The sequence below is a fragment of the Camellia sinensis genome, chromosome 8 (genome assembly GCF_055761805.1).
Source record: "Camellia sinensis isolate YWXY chromosome 8, ASM5576180v1, whole genome shotgun sequence".
Classification (NCBI taxonomy): domain Eukaryota; kingdom Viridiplantae; phylum Streptophyta; class Magnoliopsida; order Ericales; family Theaceae; genus Camellia; species Camellia sinensis.
Genome location: NC_138968.1, coordinates 103,974,778 through 103,997,004, shown reverse-complemented (window position 1 = coordinate 103,997,004; position 22,227 = coordinate 103,974,778). Strand labels below are relative to the sequence as shown.

The window sequence follows — 22,227 nt, the reverse complement described above, 5'->3', positions numbered from 1 at the left end:
AACAGAAAGGAGATGAGTTCCTCAGAAAGGTAATTAATGAATTTGAAGTAAGCCCAAAAGCAGAGTTCAGTGTCGAAAATGGAATGTTGAAATTTCGAAACTGAATATGTGTCCCGGATATTCCGGAGCTAAGGAAGAGGGTTTTAGATGAAACCCACAGATCTGTATTTGCTATGCATCCGGGTAACAACAAAATGTATCGGGATTTGAAACAAACCTACTGGTGGCCTAAAATGAAGAAAGAGATTGCAGAATATGTGTCCAAGTGCCTTCAGTGTCAGCAAGTTAAGGCTGAACATCAGAAACCAGGTGGTCTACTTCAACCTCTCCCTATTCCTGAGTGGAAGTGGGAACATGTGACTATGGATTTCGTTGTTGGCCTACCTCGGACTTCCCGAGGTATGGATTCTGTTTGGGTTGTAGTTGATAGTCTGACTAAATCTGCACATTTTCTGCCTGTCAAAACTACATTTACTGCTTACAGGTTGGCTACTATTTATGTTGAGGAAATTGTCCGTTTACATGGAGTTCTGGTATCCATTGTGTCGGATAGAGATCTGAAATTTGTATCTAGATTGTGGAAGAGTTTGCAGGAAGCTATGGGAACAGAACTAAGGTTCAGTACTGCATTCCACCCACAGACAGATGGCCAGTCAGAACGAACGATACAAACCTTGGAAGATATGCTTCGCATGTGTGCTTTGGATTTTCAGGGGAGTTGGGAAGACTATTTGCCGCTTGCAGAGTTTTCTTATAATAACAGCTTCCACTCCAGCATCGGTATGGCACCATACGAGGCTTTGTATGGTAGGAGGTGTAGATCACCTATTTGTTGGACAGAGGTCGGGGACAGAGCTTTGCTTGGGCCTGAAATTGTACAAGACACCTCTGAAAAGATCAAAACTATTCGGCAAAGGCTCAAAACAGCTCAAGACCGACAGAAGAATTATGCAGACGTTCGGAGAAGACCTCTTGAATATGAGGTCGGCGACCATGTGTTCATTCGAGTTTCTCCGATGAAAGGCCAAGTCAGGTTTGGGAAAAAGGGCAAGTTGTCGCCCCGCTACATTGGGCCGTTCCAAATTTTGGAAAGGCTTGGTCCAGTTGCTTATAGAGTTGCTTTGCCACCGGGATTCGAGCAAATCCATAATGTGTTTCATGTGTCGATGTTGAGGGGTTACCTCTGAGACCCGTTACATGTGATTGATTACCACCGGGTAGCTATTGATGAGAATATGGAATACGCAGAGTGGCCGGAAAGAATTGTTGCCCGACAAGTGAAAGAATTGAGAAACAAGTCCATCCCAATGGTGAAAGTAGAATGGAAAGAGCACTACGGGACGGATGCCACGTGGGAAAAAGAGGAGGAAATGCGACTACGCTACCCACATTTGTTTTCCGACGAAGGTAACTTAAGTTTGGAGGACCAAACTTCCTAAAAGGGGGGAAGACTGTGATACCCCTGTTCTGCATTATGCTAAATTGGTCCTTAATTTGAATATGATTATGTGTTCAGCCTGACTTTATGTGCCATTATGTGAATATATGTGATTTTGCAATTCTATCTGTTCACTGTAGGAATATCTGTTTGAGTAAACTACTTTGGAAATTAAATTGAGGGCCCTATCGGCCACAGAACCCGAAATTGATTACGCCATTGTGATTGGCATAATTTCTAGAGCCTACGGTGAAACTTAATTGGAAATTTATTCGGGTCAGATTAAACTGATTAAATTGAGGGTCTAGTGCCTCAATTATATTTTAAGTTAGTGGGGCCATATAAGGGCCCTTGTTACATTCAATCCTCCTCCTTATATCATTTTGGCTGGAGTTTAACTCTCTAGAAAAGAGAGAGTCGACTTTGAGAGAGAGGGGAAGCACCATTGGGCATTTTGATTCAAGATTGTGGATTGGGAAGCTACACTCTAGAATTAACAAGAACGGGTGGAGATTGAAGCTCTTGGGTGAGTGATCAACCCTTAATTCATGAATTTGTGTATGTAATAATGTTAATTCGAAGAGAATATCTGATCAAGAACATGAATGGTATTGAGTATGATGAAATTGAAGTTTATATGCACATGCATGCATAGAATTGCCATGAAATTGCATAATCAAGCATGTGAAGAGTAGAATATGAGAAATTGGGTGTTGAATCATACATGCAAGTATGGTTTGGTCGAGCTTCATGGTTATGAGCACCATTTGTACCAATTGTAATAGAAATGGAGTCAAGGATTGGCACGCATGCATGATTGATGAAGATGTGAAGTTGGAATGCATGAATTAATTATGTTGGAAAATGAATTTGAGTCAAAATGGGCCATGCATGTAAGTAACTCTTGGGATTGAGCTTCATTATGTTGTAACTTGGGGTTTATGCCATGTTAGTGTATGTTTCTATGATATTTGAGCCGAAATCATGCATCTTGAACCTTTGAATTTCGAGTTGAAGCTCAAGAACACAGTTCTGGGTTTTCCAGAATTTTGAGGTCCGCTCGAGCGGGGAACCTGACGCTCGAGCGGGAAATGCGTGCTCCCAGTACTTTTTGCAGACTTAATGTCCGCTCGAGCGTGGTAACTAAAGCTCGAGCGTCCTATTTCACGCTCGAGCGTATTTTTGATGCAACCAGCACTTTTGCAGGCCTTGAGGGTCCGCTCGAGCGGGGAAGTCCACGCTCGAGCGGGAACCCTATTTTCTGAAATCCTGTTTTTGCATTTTGTGTTCTGTTTTCCGTTCTGTTTCACTTGCAAGCACTCTTAGGCATATGTTAAACATTATAAATGAGTTAATGAGATAAGAATAAAGCCTAAAGAGGAATATGTGAATTAAGGGACGGATTGAATGGTTAATGACCCTTTTGTGTGCATGGAATGTGTAGGGTCAAGCTCCAGGGCGAATCCACAAGCCGATCACTGTGAGTAATATCAATATTTGAAAGTTTGTCAATGTCCAATTGTTATTCCCTTATAAACTTTATGAGCTGTTAATTGGGATGGTGGACTAAAGCCTGACAAGAATCAATGAATGGACCAAAGGTCGTTTTGATAAGAAAGAATGGACCGAAGGTCGTTTTGATGTATATGAATGGACCAAAGGTCGTTTTGATAAGAATGAATGGACCGAAGGTCGTTTTGATGTATATGAATGGACCAAAGGTCGTTTTGATAAGAATGAATGGACCGAAGGTCGTTTTGATGTATATGAATGGACCAAAGGTCGTTTTAATAAGAATGAATGGACCAAAGGTCGTTTTGATGTATATGAATGGACCAAAGGTCGTTTAGATGAATATGAATGGACCGAAGGTCGTTCTGTCATGAATGAGTGGGCTAAAAGCCGTTTTGACGTAAATGAATGGGCTAAAAGCCGTTTTGACATAAATGAATGGGCCGGAGGCCGTTTTGACAAGAATGGAAACCTGAATGGGCCAAAGGCCAGTAAGTTGGAACTACAGTCACTTGATCTAAATTTTGTATAAGTATATATATATCTGTGTTAAATAGATGTATGAATTGGGCCCAAGGCCGTTTGGAGCATGTTGTTCTACATATTGTCATGTAACTGTCATGTTTGATATTATTCACTGGGCTATCGCTCACGCTCATTCATGTGTTTGTAGGTGAGCCAAGGGAAGTCCAAACCCAGCCCTAGTGAAGTCTGCTAGGAGAAATCCAAGTTTTGAGGAAGTCAGCCTTGCGTCTCACTCTTGAGACCTACCTTGCCTTTTTGCTACGTACTTATGTTTTGTCTTGTTGGCAAGGGCCTAGTGTATATCTGTAAATAGCCTGTCATAGGTTGACTCGTTTTGAATGATCCTGTCTGTAATGAATTTTGTGAAACTGTAATTTTGAGGTGGGTTATTAACGTAACTGAATATGGTCTGTTTGATGTGCATATAAGCACGGCTCTATGGACAAAGTTTTTAATTTTTGCTTCCGTTTGGCCCCTTTACTCTGACAAGTTATGTCTGTAGAATATGAGGTCGTAGGTAATCTCAAGATTGCTGGCCAGTTATGTCCTTAACCCATAGGGGCGGGTTCGGGTCATGACATAGGCCGACCAACTTTTCTTCCTGACCCTTTTGAACCTTGCTAGAAAGCTGGTTTTTCTCTCTCCTGGGTCACATTTTCTGGTCTCCCACCATACAGCTGTATTCTACTCATCTGGGAGGCCACCTTTCTGGTATGGCCAACCAGCATTTCACCTTGACCCTTTTGACCCCTGGTCGGCCGACCCGGGGAAGTGGTCGGCCGACCACCTTGGTTGGTCGGCCAGCCTCTGCTTTTTGGCCTTCTTGAGTGCAATACAGTTGTGCCAGCTGTGTAGCACTTGACCCACTGTCCGAGATTTTTAGCCTTTTGTTGGTCTTTTTAAGTTGGTTTTGACCCTTTTGCTTAGCTTCTTAGAGAAGCTTGACTCTTTTGTCAAGCTTCTTGAGGAAGCTTGACCCTTTTGGTCTAGCTTCCTCAAGAAGCTTGACCCTTTTTGGTTAAGCTTCTTTGAGAAGCTTTGACCCTCTCTTGAGGCTTCTCCAAGAAGCCTTGGCTCTTCCCCTCTATAAAACCAACACTCCCCCTCCATTTGCAAGGGTTAGAAAAGCCAGCCAAGGCATATATACTCCACCCTCCATATCTCTCTCATCCAAGCTCAAATACCCCATTGTTCTTGGCCATTACACCACACCTCCTAGCCTACCACCTCCACCATCCATCCAAGCATCTTGGAACTATTTTTCAGAGGTTGAAGACTCACCTTCTTGGTCTAAAACTTGCTGCATTGCTGTGCTACAAGGGTAAGTCCTCATTTCCCCCTTTTTTTGCATTATTTTGCTCCATAACTTATCCCTATTTGTAAGCATTTATGGGTTTTGTTATAAACTAAAAAGTGTCTTATTTTGAGCTCCTCTTGAAGTTTGATTAAGAACACTTTTCTATTTGAGGTCATATACCTCCTTGTATGCTCTATCCCTCTTTGTAGGCTTATTTTGCTTCCTATCTTAGCCTTACTTGCAAGCATTTTCGAGATTTTTCATAAACTGAAAAAGTTTCCTTTTGAGCTTATAAACATGTTTCCTTAAGGTCATTTTTCTTTTGGGGGTCATCTACCCCCTTTCATGCTTCATTTCCTCATGTTTTGAGCTATGCATTTGAGCATTTGCATTGGCCTTGGTTTGGCCTTTTAGATTTCAGTGGCTTAGATGTGTCTTTGAGCTTCAAAATCATAGAGGGGTGACCCTCTCACCCCTTGTTCTCTTTACTAGCTTTATTGGCCTTCCAAAGGACCCCCATTTTGCATGCTTTGAAGTCTTGTTTTAGGCCATTATTTGTGAATTTTTAGGTCTGCCTTAACTCTGTCCAGAGCCCCTTTGGCTATAATTTGTGTCTATCATGCATGTGTGGCGCAATCCTCCTCAAGGCCTTTCAAAGGGGCTTTCATTTTCATGCTTCATTGACCCATTCCAGGGCCTTTTTGGTGGGTTTTAGGGCCCTCATAACCTATTTCAAGAGTTGGTTTTGCCATTTGGTGTGTCCTTCATATACGTGTGGAACAACCCCTTGCATGGCCCCCCAAAGGAGCCCCTCATTTTTGCTTGCATTGACTGAGTTTTAGTGGTTATTTGGGCCTATTTTAGCATACCATGTTGCTATTTTTGGCTGGTTTGGTGACCTCTCTTGTGCTTCATATACATGTAATGTAAACCATGCTTACTAGCCCATGTTGCATGTTGTTTTAGCCCTTCATGTTAGCACTTTTTGGCCATGCTTAGATCTGATTTGGTGCATGTTTAGGACTGCCTTGGCTCTATTTTCATGCCTCATGGTCAAATAATGCTTGCTTTACATACTTGTGGTTCAATGCATTTGCCTAGTTTTGAGTTTCGGGGCTTATTTCGTGCATTGGGTGACATGTTTCCATGATTTGGGACCATTGAGCATCTTATTTCAGAGCTGGAAATTGCATGTTTGTACGCCATCTTTCATCCCTTGCCATGCTTTGGTAGAGTGGCATTTGATGCCTTAGGATCGGTCCCTTGCATCACGTATGTTTGCATATGTTTCAGTTGTCTCATTTCCATCATATGGCCACTGATTTGAGTGTGGCTGAGGTCCACTCATATTGGTTTAAGTCCACCTTGCATTGTGTATGCCATGTTGCAATGTGTTGTGCATGTTATGTTGTTAGCATTGTGTATGCCATGTCATTCCTCGCATTGTGTATGCTAGGTTGTTAATAGCATTGAGTATGCCATAGGTTGTTAGTCGCATTTAGTTCATGAGCATTATGCATGCCATGTAGTGTTAGCATTGTATATGCTAGGTGCATGTTTGCATTTTCATCCCTTGCATGTTTGCGTCATTCAGTGGCATTGCATCTAGGATTGCATGTTAGAATTGCATTCATGCATATCATGCATATTGCATTGTGTTTGGAGTAGGGTTTAGTCCAAACATGGGAAACGAGGGATGTTTCGTACTGCAAGTGACGAAACGTGTCTCAATTCCCGGTCGCCGACACTTCGGATTATCCATGATGGAGTTTAGGCCTTGTTGCGTTCATATGTGCATTCATTTCACATCGAGTCGTGCAATTTGATTCCTCGGCCATCATGCATCGAGATACGTGATTGGTGGCATGAGGATCGAGGACTACACTCCCTAGAGCTTGTGCAATGACGGGGAGAGTGGTCCTGCACACATGTGTTGCAAATACCTTGCTTTCTCTTTCTCTTGCTTTTGTTGCAGAAAAACCAGAAACTGGAGGCAGGAACTGGTCGGCCGACCAGCTTTTCTGGCAGGCCGACCACCCCTTTTGGTTTTTCCCACATAAACTGGTCGGTGGGTGGTCTCCAAGCCTAATAGCTGGTCAGTGGCCCTCCCACAACTTCCCAGAGTGGAGTTTCAGCCTCTCGGAGCTTTGTGCAAGTTTCTGGATTCAATTACAAACAAAGGCGAGTCAAGGCATCACGATGGAATTTACCGACAAGGCAAATTGAGCATGCATACACCTTCCATCATTCCGAGTAGAGCAGAGGCAGTCCATTGCACGTAGCATAGCATGCTAGTTTACTTTGCTTACCTAGTTCATTTGTTAAGTAATTAGTGTTGTGTAATAATTCATTATTTATTTTGGTTGTGTAATATTCATTCGGAGCCTCTGAGCGAGGGCACAATTGTAATAAGTGTGCGTGTGTGTTATGTATGTCTTCCAACCCCACGTCTTTCTCCCTTTTATTTACCAGTTTATGATGGTTAGATTAGGGCATGTTTCAATTAGCATACTTGTGCTTGCATGTTTGCATCTTTCATCTATATTGCATGCACTGGGCTCGGCGCATCATACTAACTGCATTGTATTCCAATTCCAAGTTGAATACGTGTTAGCTGTAGCATCTCATATGCCATTCTTAGGATAGCTGAGCCTATTTCTAGTTGCATTTTGCATGTGTTGCATTAGCCATCTTAACATGAACTAGGATCATGCACTGATTACTAACTAGTTTCTATTTTGGCTCGGAGTACTCGGTAAGTGTTTATGCTTTAGCATCCTTGCATGCGTGTGAGTGACTGCCATGATAGCATGTTTACCATGAGGCTAACTGCTTATGTGATATACCTGCCTGAATGCCTGTGGGTGAAGGTTGGATTATCTGAATTGGAATAATACATTGACTGTGAGTTTTAAGCCCACTTGAGAGTGGCAAAATCATATTTTCTAAGCCTACCCGAGGGTGGCAAAATTTGCATTTTAAGCCTACTTGCGAGTAGCAAACCGCTTTAAAAAACAAACATGAAATGTTTTGTTCCAATTCAGGCAATCCAGTCTATACTTGTATGCTGTGCGCATCACGTAGTAAATCTAGGCTAATAACCAGAATAAGAATGCATAATTTTTTCAAAACTCGATATCATGGTTAGTAAAGGCCGATCTTTAATCGGGCGAGCGGGGGTGCTTACGAAGTGACCTTCCACAATCGTACCCAAGTTCCCGAGCCGAGGCAACTTTGGTGATGACGGACACGTGGCCTTAGGCAAACGAGTCAGGGTTTCCTAATTTTCCCAAAATAAAATATTTAGGTGGCGACTCTGTATCTGGCAAAGCAGTCCATGTTTGGCACTTCTTTCAAAAAAATCTATTTTCAAAAACGATTTGCCGGATTTGGACTCTTTGATGATTCATCGGTCTTGCATTGCACTCTGCGAGATTGGATACAGGACCGTGACATTTGAGTCCTGAACTGTAGTAAGCCCAAATGAACAAAACGGGATTCATCCTCCCGGGACGTTCAGTGACGTCTACAACACAGAATGTAAAGTGTGCCGTGCATGCAGTGTACAGATAACGAAAAGCAGAAATGTAAATCAAAGAGGGCAGAAAGTACCTCCCAGGTCCTCCAATAACCGCCGACTATGTTCCCCCGTCCGTGGGAGGTCGCGCTCATGTAGCAATAGAGGGTAGCCAAGCCGGTGCCACCCCAGTCATACCGACTGACCTGTGATAGGTCTACCAGGGCACTCAGCAGATAGAGTCCGACGGTGTTTCCTCTGTCGGAGAATAGAGTGGTCCCAAGGAGGAACATCAAAAAACCTCGAGTGTACTGCGCTACCTCCTCGGGAGTCTCGGGCACCATTTCTCTGAAATGTGTAGAAAACGAGGTGTACCGGACCCTGCCCGATGCTCTGTCAACCGATGGACGAGCTCCCAATAGATAGATCCAGGCGGCCTCACACTCGCCCATATCCTCATCATAAGGGATCGCCCAGCCTCCCACGTCAAGGCCTGTCAGTACAGCGAAGTCGAACGGGGTCATAGTCATGTCCCTGGTGGCCGAGAAATGGAAGGAGTTGGTGGTGTCCCACCATCTCTCTACAAGAGCCCCCATCAATGTCCTGCTAGCAGGATAGCGAGATATCCCCGTGCAAAAGGGTCCGAACCCTGCCTGGTCAACCCAATCACGAATGGCCTCCGGGAGCTCTGTGTACCACTCCCTCGCAACAATGGAGCCATATCCTTGTGTGACACTAGAAGACACCTGCATTCATAATGAACACATGTATTCATTTTCAGAATGAAATGAATAAGCTGCCTGCAAATAAAATGTATGAGCTGTGTGCAAACCAAATCAGATACAATGCTGTGAGCTGTGTACAAATACAAGTGTGGGCTGTGTGTTCATCTCAAAGTTTGAGCCGTGTGTTCAACGTCAAGTATTTGAGTTGTGTGTTCAGATTTCAAAATCAGTGGGCTGTGTGTTCATCTCAAAGTTCGAGCTGTGTGTTCAACATCAAGTGTTTGGGCTACGTGTTCAGACTTCAGAAATTCAAAGTTTGAGCTATGTATTCAGATTTCAAAATCAGTGGGCGGTGTGTTCATCTCAAAGTTCAAGCTGTGTGTTCAACGTCAAGTGTTTGAGCTGTGTGTTCAAATTTCAAAATCAGTGGGCTGTGTGTTCATCTCAAAGTTCGAGCTGTGTGTTCAACGTCAAGTGTTTGAGTTGTGTGTTCAGATTTCAAAATCAGTGGGCTGTGTGTTCATCTCAAAGTTCGAGCCGTGTGTTCAACGTCAAGTATTTGAGCTGTGTGTTCAGATTTCGAAATCAGTGGGCTATGTGTTCATCTCAAAGTTCGAGCCGTGTGTTCAGATTTCAAAATCAGTGGGCTGTGTGTTCATCTCAAGGTTCGACCTATGTGTTCAACATCAAGTGTTTGGGTTGCGTGTTCAAACTTCAAAAATTCAAAGTTTGGGCTGTGTGTTCACAATCAATATGTGGGCTGCGTGTTCAGAAATTCACGTGATTGAGCTGTGTGTTCAAGATACAAATGGAATGCTGTGTGGTAGACTAAGTGTTCAGAACAAGCTGTGTGCTAGAATTAGCAGATAAACATAGCAAAAGCATGAAATGCATAGAAAATGCATAATACATTGCGGAAAACGTAAAAGTGAGGTGCATACCTCCCATGCCTGATGAGAGAGGTGGGACTCCGGCTCCCGCAATAGCAGATCCACGAGCGCTCGATCATCAAAATCAGTAAAATGGTAGAAAACGGCCCGGGGAAGGATATGCTCCTGAGGGTGATACCTCTCGGGATCGAAGGGCCGAATCCTCGGGGGTAAGGACATGATGTCTGGATCACCTCCGGCACCTGGAGGACCTCCGCCACCTGGAGGACATCCGCCATGAGGGAAATGACCCGTCATTTCAAGAAATCTGCAAAAATGAGCAAAATGAGCCAAAATTGGAAAAAGTCAACAAAAGTCAACTCTCGAGAAATGAAAAAGTCAACAAAAGTCAACTCCCGAGAAAATGTTCCAAATATTGAGACAAGCTTACCTCAAGTGGTGAAAATGGAGAAAGAAGCACCGAAATTGTTATGCACATCACTTGCATTCTCATGCGCACCACTCGCATTGTTGTGCACGTTTCACTGTTATTGTCAGGCCTCCATGCTTAACTTGTGTTGTCACGCACATTTCTTCTTGCATTGCGATGCACTTTCTCATCGGCACCATGTTTGTCTGCGTTCGATATAGCATTGGACATAAGTTACTAACTATGTTGTGCTTGTTAAGTTTCTCTCTTTTACAGGCACGATATTGTATGTACGGTTCATTTGAGGCTGGTGCGACCAGACAAACCGCGCAGGTATTGTATCTTCTCCGTGTGAGACGTGGCAAGAATTGAATAATTCTCTACATTCTTAAACTGCATGAAATGTAGTTGTTGCTTTGCATTCTTGCTTAAAACTGTTGCATCTATTGTGAATACTTGCCTCATTACAGCTTGCTGCTTTGCATGATCATGAGTTACGTCCGGCTTGGTGCATTTCATTCTGCATTTTTCCCCTACCTGCGGGCACATCTTTGTTTATCTCGCCTGTTTGTCTAAGTCTTCGGCCTTGTCAAAAATGGGTCGTCTCTGGCTTTGACATTCACTCCCGTCACTTATCACTTCCGAGTTCTGTCAAAGAGGGGCAACTGTAGACACCTCATTTTTTACCGGCCTTAAGACTCAGACATCACCGGTTGAGCGCTTGGTGATGATGTATATTGTGCTCGTTCTGAGGTTTCAGAGTCTCGGCTGTGAGCCTCACCTCCGAACTTCGGGGCTCTTTTGCGCTTTGCCTCGGTTTGCGAACCAAGTCCTGTTTTCTCTATTTTCTCTTCCCGAAAGGAGGGAGAGGTCTTGTAGACCATCTCTCAGTGGCCGTAGGCTACATTTTGTGGCCGTAGGCCATTTTTCCCGTTTGGAGACCAGTTTCCGATTTTCAGAGCCGTCGGTCGCGTGCCTCGATTCGGGACCGCTTAACTACCTCCGCTTGCTCTGGTTTTTGGCACACACCTTGTTTCCTCTCTTTTGAGGGACACTGTGGCCCAAGAGACCACCTTCGTGGTCGCACGCCACTTCCGGTGTCTAACTGCCTGTTTTCGGGGCCCCGGGCCGCGTGTTTTGGCCCCCGAACCCTCGTTTTGCATCGGTTAGGGTTCATTTTTTGTGTGGACCCTATTTTCATTGTTTGGAAGGTGGTAGGATGGTTGGAGACCAGCAATTCTTTTGAAAACCATTTTCTCTCTCCTCCAGCCGGTTTTCTTAACAGAAAGCTGGTTTTTCTCACTTTTGGACCATAATTTCTGGTCTCCCATACCACCATTGTGTTGTACTCATCTCAGAGGCCACCAATATGGGTACGCCAACCAGCTTTTCTTCCTGACCCTTTTGAACCTTGCTAGAAAGCTGGCTTTTCTCTCTCCTGGGCCATAATTTCTGGTCTCCCACCATACAGCTGTATTCTACTCATCTGGGAGGCCACCTTTCTGGTATGGCCGACCAGCATTCCTTCTTGAAGCCTGGTCGGCCGGCCAGGGGAAGTGGTCAGTCGACCACCTTGGTTGGTCGGCCAGCCTTCTGCTTTTTGGCCTTCCTGAGTTGCATACAGCTGTGCCAGCTGTGTAGCACTTGACCCACTGTCCGAGATTTTAAGCCTTTTATTGGTCTTTTTAAGTGGGTTTTGACCCTTTTGCTTAGCTTCTTAGAGAAGCTTGACTCTTTTTTCAAGCTTCTTGAGGAAGCTTGACCCTTTTGGTCTAGCTTCCTCAAGAAGCTTGACCCTTTTTGGTTAAGCTTCTTTGAGAAGCTTTGACCCTCTCTTGAGGCTTCTCCAAGAAGTCTTGGCTCTTCTCCTCTATAAAACCAACACTCCCCCTCCATTTGCAAGGGTTAGAAAAACCAGCCAAGGCATATACACTCCACCCTCCATATCTCTCTCGTCCAAGCTCAAATACCCCATTGTTCTTGGCCATTACACCACACCTCCTAGCCTACCACCTCCACCATCCATCCAAGCATCTTAGAATTTTTTTTCAGAGGTTGAAGACTCACATTCTTTGTCCAAAACTTGCTGCATTGCTCTGCTACAAGGGTAAGTCCTCATTTCCCCATTTTTTGCATTATTTTGCTCCATAACTTAGCCCTATTTGTAAGCATTTCTGGGTTTTGTTATAAACTAAAAAGTGTCTTATTTTGAGCTCCTCTTGAACAAAACGGGATTTCCCTCTTGGGACGTTCGGGGATGTCTACACATACGCCATAAGAGAATTGTGTATCTGACAATTCAAACAGACTGCTGCGGATGTATCTCAATACGATATATTTAATAGAGACGCTGTAAAGGCCGCAGTGGAAGGATCCGCATCAGCCCAGAAACATAACGTACAACGGAGGCCAATGTAAAATAAATTGTAATCAATTATTTTATTAATAACAATATTTCAGTCTGCAATTCAAATGCGCCCTTACAAACGATTTTGTGCGACATTCCCACACAAAATAACAATAATTGTGTTTTTTACACTATTATTATACACGCCAGTCAGAAGTCCACCCCTATCCCGGAATTCGAATACAATATTATTTCCCATGTTGATAAATGTTTTAACGCCTTGACGGCTAATGGCTGCATATTCATTAGTTTGCGGCGACATTGAAACGGGCACACGCCGCAATACAACAAAATGATTTGTTTCCATGCCCCTAACCATACAACCAGTTCGTGGGTCACCACTGGACCACTGGAAAACATCTTCAAATTTAGGCGTATAGGCAGGATTAGGAAAGCGATCCAACACAACGACAAATTCACATTGTCCGTTGTCAAATATACCAGATGTATCGAAATCCACAATTTGAGTTGGAGCATCACGCATGTCACTTTCCAATCCAGGTGTATCGGCGGCAACCTCAGAGAGCCCGCCAGTTTGGCGTAAAACTACACCCTGTATGTACAGTCCTAGAAGCTTTAATTTTCCCCCAAGTCGTTCATCTTGTTCAGTACCAACATCGGGCAAGTCAAAATGAAAAAGAGCATTATAATTGAAGGCCCATCTAGAATTAGGAAAACATGTTGGGCCCGGTCTTTGGGGCCGCATAATTATTATTCTGGCCACATCGACTTGAGAGACCACAATGACGACGCTTTTTACAACATAATCGATGATGTGGCCCCACAATATTTGAAACATTGGAGGGAATTTATTGGAGCGCAACGGGAATTTTTTTCAAATTGTAAATATGCCCGCCCAAAGAAAATAAAAGGCGGGATTCCAAGTATTATATTATGCAACCCCGGAGCCGATTCCAGTTACAGATATTTTTTAGATAAACATGAACACGCCGGGCTCCAAGCGTGGACGATCCGAAATGCAGAGTTCTACACAATCGATCAGCCCCTCTTCGCCAGAGCCAATCAAGAAGAGGCATCGTAATGAGAAGAAGAAAGCCCAACGCAGGAAGATATTCCACTTCCATTGCGGATGTTAGATATTCCATACGAACGGATGTATCGAATCACATCCACTAGAGAGAAAAGATGCTATCAGGGGTCTTCTACGACACTTTGAGCAACCCGATGTGGTTCAGAGCCGTAGACATGTCCCGACCTAGGAATCACGGGATCTACAAGATAGAATGCTTGTTCAATTACAACCTCCGGAAAGCATTGGGAGTCCGGACGTTCACTGCGACAATGTATACATGGCTGACATACAGTGGTCTCAGAAGCCTGACGGAGAATGTATTTACCCGACTTATTGCACGCAGGGTGACGAACAAATTATCCAGCTTTGGAATTATTAGCCCTGTAAATTATTGTCTCGCACTGACCATTGTACTCGACGAGCTTGCATATTATGTAAAAGATTGGAGGTGGGAAAATATTTATGTACATTTTCACGATTAAATAATAAAATGTTAAGATATATTTAATTAATGTGATTATTGTTTTGGATCATAAACAATAACATAAATGGGCCCAATTACACTGTTGCAAATTAAGAGGTCCAGAGGTCCAGCAGCCCATATAACATGACAAAGCCCATAACATATCCAATGATTTTCATAGGCCCACTATACATAGGCCCATCAACACTATGAAAGAAGTGGACACTAGAATGGATCAGCGCGGCCTAGTAAAGCAATATAATACACAACAGAACAGGACTTTGAACAAATTATTTATTTTGGAATAGTAACAATTATACAATTATGATAATTAGGAAATTGTGTCACTATTCTTATATGTGTCTGCACATCGCTCCATCGTCTGCATGGATGGAGCCATCGCCTAGGTTTCTAATTTGGAAACTGCTTTCAGACCGGTGAATAGAGCATCTTCTTGCCGCTGTAAAGCGTTGATGAGCCGGATTAAATTTTTGGCTTTGTTTTCGCCAACGACCAACAAGGACCAGTGCAGCAGTAAAAGATCCGGCTCGTATTTTAAAATCAACCACCTAAATTGACCTAGATCTGCGAGATCCATTGCAAAATAATATAAAATCCCCAATTATTTTGGCTTATATAATTTCTCGCTTGCGCTTGCCACCGTTTAAATTAAAATTCCCGCTTGCGCTTGCCTTTTTAGATTTTTAATCCTTGCCGCAGATCTGGGCGCGGAGCGGAGACACTAGCTGACAACACGCCACAAAATGCGGAAGGAAGCACCAATCGGGGGACGACACGTGGCGCGGGGGGAGCGTCCCAGGTAATATTAGTGGGACGCTCCTGGGAACCTATATAACTCACTCCCTTACTCTCTTATACCAGTAAAGTTTTTAGAAAGTGACTTGCGTCATCCGAGAGAGTGAGTGACGTCATTGAGAGTGAGTTATGGCCTCAATGCATCTTTTCTCTCCAGTGGATGTGATTCAATACATCCGTTCGTATGGAATATCGAACATCCGCAATGGAAGTGGAATATCTTTGTCACGCCCCAAACCCGCCCCTAGAAGTTTGGGCATGACCATTTCAAAAAAACGGACACTTAACCTGTTATATATAACATATGGGGCCTGAGTGGAAGCATAAATTTTATATAATAACATGCAAGGAAAGAGCTACATCCATTGAGCGACCACTATCATGCCAGGATCACAAATAGACAGATAATAATAGTTACATACACATATACAACCCCGCCCGTGTTTGGGCATATAATAAAAAAAAACATTAGAAGTTACAACATATTATAGACAATCAGAATCTAAGCCAAAACTTCACCAAACGGGTAGGCTTCACCCAAATGCTTGGACACACAGAGGCTAACAAGGAAGACGAGCATTAAAAGTTGAGGCTGACCTCCAAATGCAGGACCTACGGAATCAGACAAAATACATAGTGAGATAACCTCAGTGAATAATAGTACGTGAATAACTCAATGTTCAACTTGAATTATAATGCAAATCAGAGTTTATATAATATAAAAGATAGGTAGTTAATCTGATTCCGTACTAATGTCAGAACGGTCTTGTTGGTTCACAAATTCACAGACTGACCCTTGGCCTGCTGGGTTCACATATTCACAATTAGCCTTTGGCTTTATAGATTCATAATTGAGATTCATAATTTCACAACTTGGCCCTTGGCCCTTTGAATTCATAGTTTCACAAGTTGGCCCTCGGCCTCATAGATTCATATTTTCACAAGTTGGTCCTCGGCCTCATAAGTTCACAAATTCACAAGTTGGCCCTCGGCCTCATAAGTTCACAAATTCACAAGTTGGCCCTCGGCCTCATAAGTTCATAGATTCACAAGTCGGCCTTTTGCCTCATAAGTTCATAGATTCACAAGTCGGCCTTTTGCCTCATAAGTTCATAGATTCACAAGTCGGCCCTTGGCCTCATAAGTTCATAGATTCACAAGTCGGCCTTTTGCCTCATAAGTTCATAGATTCACAAGTTGGCCCTTGGCCTCATAAGTTCATAATTTCACAAATATTCATAATTTCACAAGCTGGCCCTCGGCCTCATAGATTCATATTTCAGAAATGGCTCTCGGCCTTATAAATCATACAGAAGCACATAGTTCCTTCCAATAATTCACATGAGGTAACATAGTTACGTTACGTTCAACAGAGTGCTAATAACAACTATTACCAGATTGAACTTCATAATGCAGTCGCATCCTATTTGTTTGTCATGAATTACTACCTCTAGTTCACAGATAACAGAATGTTATTACATATTAAACGAGTCCAGAGATATGCATATACCATAATCTCGTAATACACTTAAATTCCCCTTGTTCGTTATAAATCCATACAACTGACTTACAGATAACAGTGTGTTAGTATCCATTATCAATAATAAACAGAACGTAGTACCCAGTAATGCTCTTAGATTTTCCCATGGTTTCTCATAAGGTGACATAATTGTCCCACAATAATAGAACAACACTATTAACAATAAACAGAAGGTAAATGCTCCATTACATTAATAAGAGTGGAGCCATTCACATCATAACGTGGGTCACATAATCGTGTTATTGACATTCAATTCTTTCTCCGGATTGAGTCATTCAGAGGTTCATCTAATATTTAAGATAATTTCATAATGGTTATTTAACGTACAAACAACCTGTAGTCGTATCCAATTATTCGTTCTGATGATCCACTCTAGGTAGATATCTGTATCATGTTAGTGTGTGCCAAATCCTTCAATGTTTACATAAGTTCACACTAATTCTCGTTCCACATACATGTTAACTTAATTGACCACGGGGAACAAGATGTTAATAAGAATCATTATTAACGGTAAATAATGTGCATTAGAGTACTATTACTCACAGTGCTATAACAGAGTGCTCGTCCTTCTCAGGTTATGCCCTACACGTGTACACAACTTATACAGTAAGGCATCAAACACAAATTCCAGAGGGTTAAGCACGTAAAACAGAGCAAACAATATTTTGCAGCATGAAGTTTCAAACCTACTTCTCCAACTCAATATATATATATATATATATATAAGATTACTAGTCTTACAAAACACATTATGGAATTTACACCCATTCATCTTCTACTCAAAGAAAGAAAGGATTTTTATGAACATTTCCATGTTCCCCAAAACTCCTTAAATTTCTAGTGTTTTCACCAAAAACCAAACATTTCCCCATCCCCATAAGAAATCCTATTAAATCATTCTCTTGGTTTAATAACTAAGCAAGCCTACAAATATTTAGTAAAATGATTTGGGATTAAACCCATTCTTGAAAACTTCACATTTTAGATCACAAAAATTAATATCAACATAGTTAATATCATCCCACATAATCATCACAATTCAACATATCTCAAAAGGAATTCTTAAATTCCATTTCAACATTCCATAATCGAATTTATATCATCCACATTATCAATAAATCTTTTCCCCCAATTTTCCTTTTATTAAAACATAATTTACAATGCATTTAACAAAGTTCAATCGCAAAATTTAAACATAATTGTCAAACATAACCAAATTCCAATTAAACTTGAGCACTTCTAATTCAACCTATCACTTTCATGATTCAACTATCAATTTGGGCCAAATCATGGATTATCATCAAAAATCAACCTAGGGTTTCTAAGAAATCTACAAATTTCAAATACAATTTTAAATCTTCTTAACCCATTACTTTTTATTCCAAATCTTCTCATTTATTAGGCACCCTAGGTCCATAACCCATAAACCATACTCTAAACCTCATAATAGAACCCCAACATACCTCAAAAATTTCGGAATTCCATTCGGTAGAAAGTGGTGATCTCCTCTTATTCTCCACCCTTGATGTAAGATTCATGGTTAATTTGTTGAGAAAAGTGGAGGAAATCAAGGTTTTGGGAGCTAGGGTTTCGGACATGGAAGAGGGAAGAAGAAGAGAGGAAAAGAAAAGCTAAGAAATGACTCAAAAATCACGTTTTTGAGCTGCTGCCCCGCACATCGCTGCACGTGCGCCGCATTTCCCGCACGTGCGGTTCTGCTTCCAGCACAGATATGAAAACTTCAAACAGGCGTAACTCTCTCATCCGGACTCCGTTTTAGGTCATTCTTGTGCGCAAATTGAAGCCCCAAAAATAAGCTTTCCAATGGTTCTAACCTCACATCCAAATTCCAAGTGTGGAACAAGAAAAGGGCAAAAGAGTGACGGTTGGTCGTAAACGAATTATTCAAATTAAAGTTTTTGATCCAATCTTACTTTACCATCATATTACCACCACAATCAATAGCCCAAAATAAAATAGGGAGGTTCCAAATACACTAATAAAAATGCCACAGATATAAATCACTTTTCACAGAAAGCAAGTAAATGCACAGAATAACAGATCGAAAATATACTAGAAACAGATATGAGGGTCGGGTTATTACAATCTTCCTCCATTGGGCCTTTTTCTTCTCATTGCGATGCCTCTTCTTGATTGGCTCTGGTGAAGAGGGGTTGATCGATTGTGTAGAACTCTCCATTTCGGATCGTCCACGCTTGGAGCCTGGCATGTTCATGTTTATCTAAAAAATATTTGTGATTGGAATCGGCTCCGGGGTTGCATAATATAATACTTGGAATCCCGCCTTTTATTTTCTTTGGGCTGGCATATTTACAATTTGAAAAAATTCCCGTTGCGCTCCAATAAATTCCCTCCAATGTTTCAAATATTGTGGGGCCACATCATCGATTATGTTGTAAAAAGCGTCGTCGTTGTGGTCTCTCAAGTCGATGTGGCCAGAATAATAATTATGCGGCCCCAAAGACCGGGCCCAACATGTTTTCCCAATTCTAGATGGGCCTTCAATTATAATGCTCTTGGGCCTGTGTGGTCTTTGGGCTCCATCCCTTATATTTTCCGCAACCCATTGTTGTATGGCTGTTGGAACGATCCACACTGTATCTACAAATTGATGAACATATGGCAATGGCGGAGTAAATGAAAGTTTGTTGTAATTGGATGACAACTTGTCATAATTTAGCCAGAAACATTTTGAATCGCCATTTCTTACCAATGCCATAGCTTCTTCTTTGCTTCCGGCTGCAAGAGCCTCATGGTATATATTTTCTTTGTTGTCCTGGTTAGCGCAGCGGCCCCTCTGATGGAATTCGCCCCATTCCGTGTAATCTCCGTGTTTGGAAATGTATTCCAATACATTCTGATGGTTGTTGGCCCATTGTACATTTGGATGGAAATGCCGATTAGTTTGATCGTGCGTAACGTCGAAGAACCGTTCATCCTGTGTCTGAAAACGGTATGGAAATTGGACAAGAGCATGGAGTTGTGGTTCACCGTCCTCATGTAATTCATATGCAACCCACACATAATTTGGTGGCCTGTTTGTGAACAGCTCTCTAATTTTCTCTAATAATCTCTCTTTAGGAACATAACATTTTGGATATGTGAGGAAGATGTTCTTGTTTTGAACTCTAAAACGACATCGCATTGAGGCCATAACTCACTCTCAATGATGTCACTCACTCTCTCGGATGACACAAGTCACTCTCTAAAAACTTTACTGGTATAAGAGAGTGAGTGAGTGAGTTATATAAGTTCCCAGGAGCGTCCCACTAATATAGCAATTTGTACGACACTGTCCATGGGCATCCGTTCTTATCTGCGGCAGCATACGCATTTCCAAAATATGTGATGTCTACTGGGCATGTAACTGGAAAAGTAAAGCGAGCCTGTAATTGGTCATCCGCTCGTAACCGTGTGTCCCGTATTTCAACTTCGACGCGACCGGTAGAATTAAATGGACACTATGGCCTGTAGCTTAGCTTGCATTTATCAATTATCATTGACTTGAATGTGAACTTCTGCCACATTGCATCTCCTATCTTTGGATTTGCTATTGATATATTGGAAACCGGCAAGTTTGATGTCGCGTCTATTATTTCGGTTTCCAATTCCCCCTCCTCATTCTGGTGAATGTTATCTGTAAGCTCGGCTTGTTGTATTTCTTCTGACATTGTGCTAGCGCAGCGGTCTGTTTGAATTGCCAGATACACAATTCTCTTATGGCGTATGAATGGCTTATACATATTCTTATATATCCGAGTTGATAGAGTTGGGAGAATAATTAATTTAAAACGACGTCACATTGATGCCATAACTCACTCTCAATGACGTCACTCACTCTCTCGGATGACGCAAGTCACTCTCTAAAAACTTTACTGGTATAAGAGAGTGAGGGAGTGAGTTATATAGGTTCCCAGGAGCGTCCCACTAATATTACCTGGGATGCTTCCCCCCCTCCCCGCGCCACGTGTCGTCCTCCGATTGGTTCTCCCTTCCGCAATTCGCGGTGTGTTGTCAAGTAAGGGCTCCGCTCTGCTCCCAGATCTGCGGCCAGGATTAAAAGATCTAAAAAGGCAAGCACTAGCGGGAATTTGAATTTAAATGGTGGGCTCATTTGTATGGCCCACATGTTGTTTCCTTGGTGCAACCTGTGCCATCTATTACTATTTGTCGTCAAATACGCTCATCGTTCCACTATTCCACGTATTTTAGTTGCCATACACTGTTAACGTTGACCCATATCACGGTCAACATTTTATGCTTATAAAATTAAATCGATGTGCTCCATTTAATTGCTGGATTTTCACCATCGATTATGGCTACTACGTTTCGATTTTCACAACGTCGTCCATATACTCCCAGAACAACAATAAATTTTAGTCGCCGGTGGACCACATCTAGTAGATCCAGTGTTTCGGGACGACGTTATTTTAAGCGAAAATGGAGTTATTCCAAAAAAAAACGATTCACGTCTAAATCGTTTTGTGATTCCATCTGGAGGATTGACGATTTTTGCCCGTTTGATGAGCCGCATTTTTTTCATTTTGACTTGCCCGATGTTGGTACTGAACACAATGAACGACTTGGGGAAAAATTAAAGCTTCTAGGACTGTACATACAGGGTGTAGTTTTACGCCAAACTGGCGGGCTCTCTAAGGTTGCCGCCGATACTCCTGGATTGGAAAGCGACATGCGTGATGCTCCTACTCAAATTGTGGATTTCGATACATCTGGTATATTTGACAATGGACAATGTGAATTTATCGTTGTGTTGTACCACTTTCCTAATCCTGCCTATACGCCTAAATTTGAAGATGTTTTCCAATGGTCCAGTGGTGACCCACGAACTGGTTGTATGGTTAGGGGTACGGAAACAAATCGTTTTGTTGTATTGCGGCGTGTGCCCATTTCAATGCCGCCGCAAACTAATGAATATGCAGCCATTAGCCGTCAAGGCGTTAAAACATTTATCAACATGGGAAACAATATTGTATCCGAATTCCGGGATAGTGGTGGACTTCTGACTGACGCGTATAATAATATTGTAAAAAACACAATTATTTGTTATTTTGTGTGGGAATGTCGTACAAAGTCGTTTGTAAGGGCGCATTTGAATTGCAAACTGAAATATTGTTATTAATAAAATAATTGATTACAATTTATTTTACATTGGCCTCCGTTGTACATTATGTTTTTGGGCTGATGTGGATCCTTCCACTGTGGCCTTTACAGCGTCTGCTATTAATTTAGACACCTCGTCCATATTGAGTCTTGATGATTCAGAGTTATTGGATCCGGCCTCACTTACTGATAGGCCTATGTCAATTGGGTCGCTAGGCTGATTATTCAGCCCAGTGCTGATTATTGATGGGCCACTGCTCGGCATAATCATGTCGCGCCAACTGAATGATTCAGGCCGATCTCGAATTGAACTTGATGACAATCGTGCCACCATTACCCTTTGGGCCGAAGAATATACTGGGAATTTACTGAGTGATATACTGAGTAATTTACTGAGAATTTACTTGAAATTTTCGAGTACTTTTCTTAGAATGTACTGAGTAAGTTGCTGAGAATTTATCGAGTAATTTCCTGAGTAATTTTCAGAGAATTTACTGATAATTGACTGAGTAA

General features: G+C 42.2%; 1 protein-coding gene and 1 long non-coding RNA gene across 2 annotated transcripts; both read right to left on the bottom strand.

Annotated features, from left to right (window-relative positions):
• Positions 1 to 15,335: 15,335 nt before the first annotated feature.
• Positions 15,336 to 18,175, bottom strand: LOC145796645 (uncharacterized). The gene is made up of 3 exons (XR_014337131.1): positions 18,036 to 18,175; positions 17,116 to 17,154; positions 15,336 to 15,644 (listed from the first exon to the last, which is right to left on the bottom strand). It is a non-coding gene; the product is annotated as an uncharacterized LOC145796645 (long non-coding RNA).
• Positions 18,176 to 19,140: 965 nt separating this feature from the next.
• LOC114260945 (uncharacterized) lies at positions 19,141 to 19,747 on the bottom strand. Its single transcript, XM_028201146.2, has 2 exons — positions 19,304 to 19,747; positions 19,141 to 19,194 (listed from the first exon to the last, which is right to left on the bottom strand). Exons 1-2 carry the CDS (start codon positions 19,745 to 19,747, stop codon positions 19,141 to 19,143), a joined length of 498 nt encoding a protein of 165 aa, XP_028056947.2.
• Positions 19,748 to 22,227: the final 2,480 nt, after the last annotated feature.

Bases quoted from the DNA above. Each gene is read 5' to 3' on its own strand.
- LOC114260945 (XM_028201146.2), bottom strand. From the start codon at position 19,747: ATGGCCTCAATGCGATGTCGTTTTAGAGTTCAAAACAAGAACATCTTC. The intron at 19,195-19,303 runs GTAAGAAATGGC...ATCAATTTGTAG, and splicing joins AAGAAGAAGCTATGGCATTG to ATACAGTGTGGATCGTTCCA.